The sequence below is a fragment of the Etheostoma spectabile genome, chromosome 8, assembly GCF_008692095.1.
Source record: "Etheostoma spectabile isolate EspeVRDwgs_2016 chromosome 8, UIUC_Espe_1.0, whole genome shotgun sequence".
NCBI lineage: Eukaryota > Metazoa > Chordata > Actinopteri > Perciformes > Percidae > Etheostoma > Etheostoma spectabile.
In genome coordinates, this window is record NC_045740.1 from 16,265,894 (window position 1) to 16,268,482 (window position 2,589).

Consider the following 2,589-nt stretch of genomic DNA (forward strand, 5'->3'; position numbering starts at 1 on the left):
CCCTTCCTTTTGGAAAAAAGGAATATTTTCACCTATTGGTCTCAGAGGCAGCAGAAGGACGACATAGAGACAGAGATGTGGAAGCACACCGACAGTGAGATGGACCTGCACAGTCTACATGAAGAAGGAGAAGAAGAAGAAGAAGAAGAATCAGACAGGAAGTACTCCAGTGATATCACGCTGTGTGTGCATCCAGACATCAAAAGTTTCTAGCTTCATGATATTTCATATTGAGTTACAGCCACGGTGTTACCTGATAAATGTCAGTAAACGTTTCCAAAGACATGTCTATAAATATTTTATGCGTTGATTGGTTAGCTGTACTTTTCAATATATTGTGCTATGTGTGTGTGTGTGTGTGTGTGTGCGTGTGTGTGTCTGTTATCCAGTGGCAAATTATCAGTGGTGGAAAGTAAGCAAAGTACATCTACTCAAGTACTGTGCTTGAGTACATTTCAGAGCCAAATATTAAACTTTCTACTTGACTATATTTATTTGACACAATTAGTTACAACTTAGTTTACATCTTTAGGTAGTTAATATATATTATCAACATATAAAATGTGATACATTATTACAGATTAAGCCACACAGCAGTATATCAAGTTTAATTAGCCCCAGCTTTAACATTAAAGTGACGTACACATTAATGAGTCAATTATAATCCAATAATATAATCTATATTATTCTTATATGTGCAATCCTGCATAATAAGTACTTTCAGTAGGCTATGCTTTTGCATGTTTACTTAAGTAAAAATGCAATGCTTGACTTTGACTTTTAACATGTTTACTAGGGTATCTCTACTTGTACTTAATCAGAATAACACTGTACTACAGAATAGTAAAGTTAAAGTACTTCCTCCACTGCTGCTAGTTAGCTATTTGATTTAATTAGTCCATTTAGAAAATAGCTCAATAAAGCGTTAAATTAAATGACAAACGTTTTCATTAATGGGTCAGTACATGTTAAATAATTGAATGGAATTGATTAAAAAAATCCATTAATTCATTTTTTTGTTACTTAGGGAGAAAAAAATGAATAGACAGACTTGATTCATTTGAGCTTGCTGCAATAAAGAGAACCCAACACACAACCTTAACAAACAAGACAAATGTGACTGGAAAAGTGTGACTGTTGTGAGAAATAGACATCGTTAACATTTAATTCTTTATTATCCAAAATATAACTTTGTCCAAATGATTTTTTTTTAACCAGTTTAACAAAAACATAAAAAAGGGGACTACCAGTTTTTTTTTTTTTTTACCATAAAATTACATATATTCCCCAGAAATGATTGTGACCTAGAGATTAGGGTAAATAAAATCCTACTCTTGTTCTGTTCACGTTGATGCATAGAGAGATCCCCATCCACACAGCTAAGTGGCGCTAATGAGCCATGTCATTGTTTGCCAACCTATAAAAGCAACAGCGAAGAAGTCGCGCGTTGTCCATGACGCCACATTCATGCTAGCCTACATCCGTGATGCTAACACGCCGTGGGAATTTCTGCACTGCTCAGCGTTACACGTTAACGTTACCGGGAGGGCTTTAGGTGGATATTAGTCAATACAAAAACAACAACAACAACAATGCGGCGCCTGGGCTCTGTTCAGCAGAAGATACCGTGTGTTTTTCTGACGGAGGTGAAGGAAGAACACTCCAGAAAACGAGACTGTCAGGTGAGCGCGGCTGCAGACACGGCAGCATTTGATTTGTACACCGTGCGAAACCGCTGCGGATGCTAGCACGAACCAGGGTGGACCATAGACTGTACTGACAGTCCATAGGGTGGACGTTTAGCATGCAAGCTAAAGAAACAACACGTCCTTTTTATCCTATTGGACGCGGCGCTAATCTTTTAATTCCCTTGCTAATGGGTTTTAATGTTGACGCATTGGATTTTCCCCGTCGTCAGTAACGAAGCATAGGTGATGCCATCCTCCATCCTCCTTTGCTAGTGCTTCACCTGTCAGGCGGTGGTAGATGTAACGGAGATAAATAATATCCCAGTGGAGAAATACTCGCATGTTACATGAGAAGCCCAGCATTCAAGTTTGTACTCAAGGAAAAGTACAGAAGAATTGGCAACAATATCCTTAACGTATCAGAAGTAAAAGCACTCATTATGAAGAATGGCCCATTTCATTAATAATGTTTGTTATTGGATCATAATTATTGATACATTACTGTAATCTTGCAGCACATCCTTACATTAGAAAAGCTAGAAGCAGCTCATACTCTTGATTTGACTTATCAATCACAAGTTGTATCGCGATAGGATCTTTGGCCATCGATTCAATATTTTCTGATGTCCCAAAGTCTTTCACAATACAACTTCGATCCAATTCAGGGGTCTGCGATCTCAATATCGTGAGCCCATTTAACTGAATCAGTAAAATGTATATCAACTCAGAAAACGCAACTAAAATAGGATTTGTATTACTGAGCTTTTCCAGACATTTATCAAAAACAAATAAAGTGGGAATTTCAAAATAAAGGCACATCTTATAGTGAATATCTTTTGACAATTTCACTTTGTATGGCTGATATTGGATCGTTGATGATTGAGTTGATATATTCCCCCCC

General features: G+C 37.2%; 2 protein-coding genes across 3 annotated transcripts in view; both read left to right on the forward strand.

Moving 5' to 3' along the window:
* lyve1b (lymphatic vessel endothelial hyaluronic receptor 1b) overlaps positions 1-359 on the forward strand; it is a 4,788-nt gene extending 4,429 nt beyond the window's left edge. Inside the window, exon 6 of one of the 2 annotated variants that reach the window (XM_032523655.1) lies at positions 21-359. In XM_032523655.1, coding sequence (XP_032379546.1) covers positions 21-213 — 193 coding nt within the window. In that variant the 3' untranslated portion in view covers positions 214-359. The remainder of the gene's footprint in view (positions 1-20) is intronic. The other variant, XM_032523656.1, reaches the window with a different exon arrangement.
* Positions 360-1,422: 1,063 nt separating this feature from the next.
* The window catches only part of rlig1 (RNA 5'-phosphate and 3'-OH ligase 1), a 6,014-nt gene continuing 4,847 nt past the window's right edge, over positions 1,423-2,589 (forward strand). Inside the window, exon 1 of the mRNA XM_032523007.1 lies at positions 1,423-1,682. Within this exon, the coding sequence (XP_032378898.1) occupies positions 1,593-1,682 (90 nt within the window). The 5' untranslated portion in view covers positions 1,423-1,592. The remainder of the gene's footprint in view (positions 1,683-2,589) is intronic.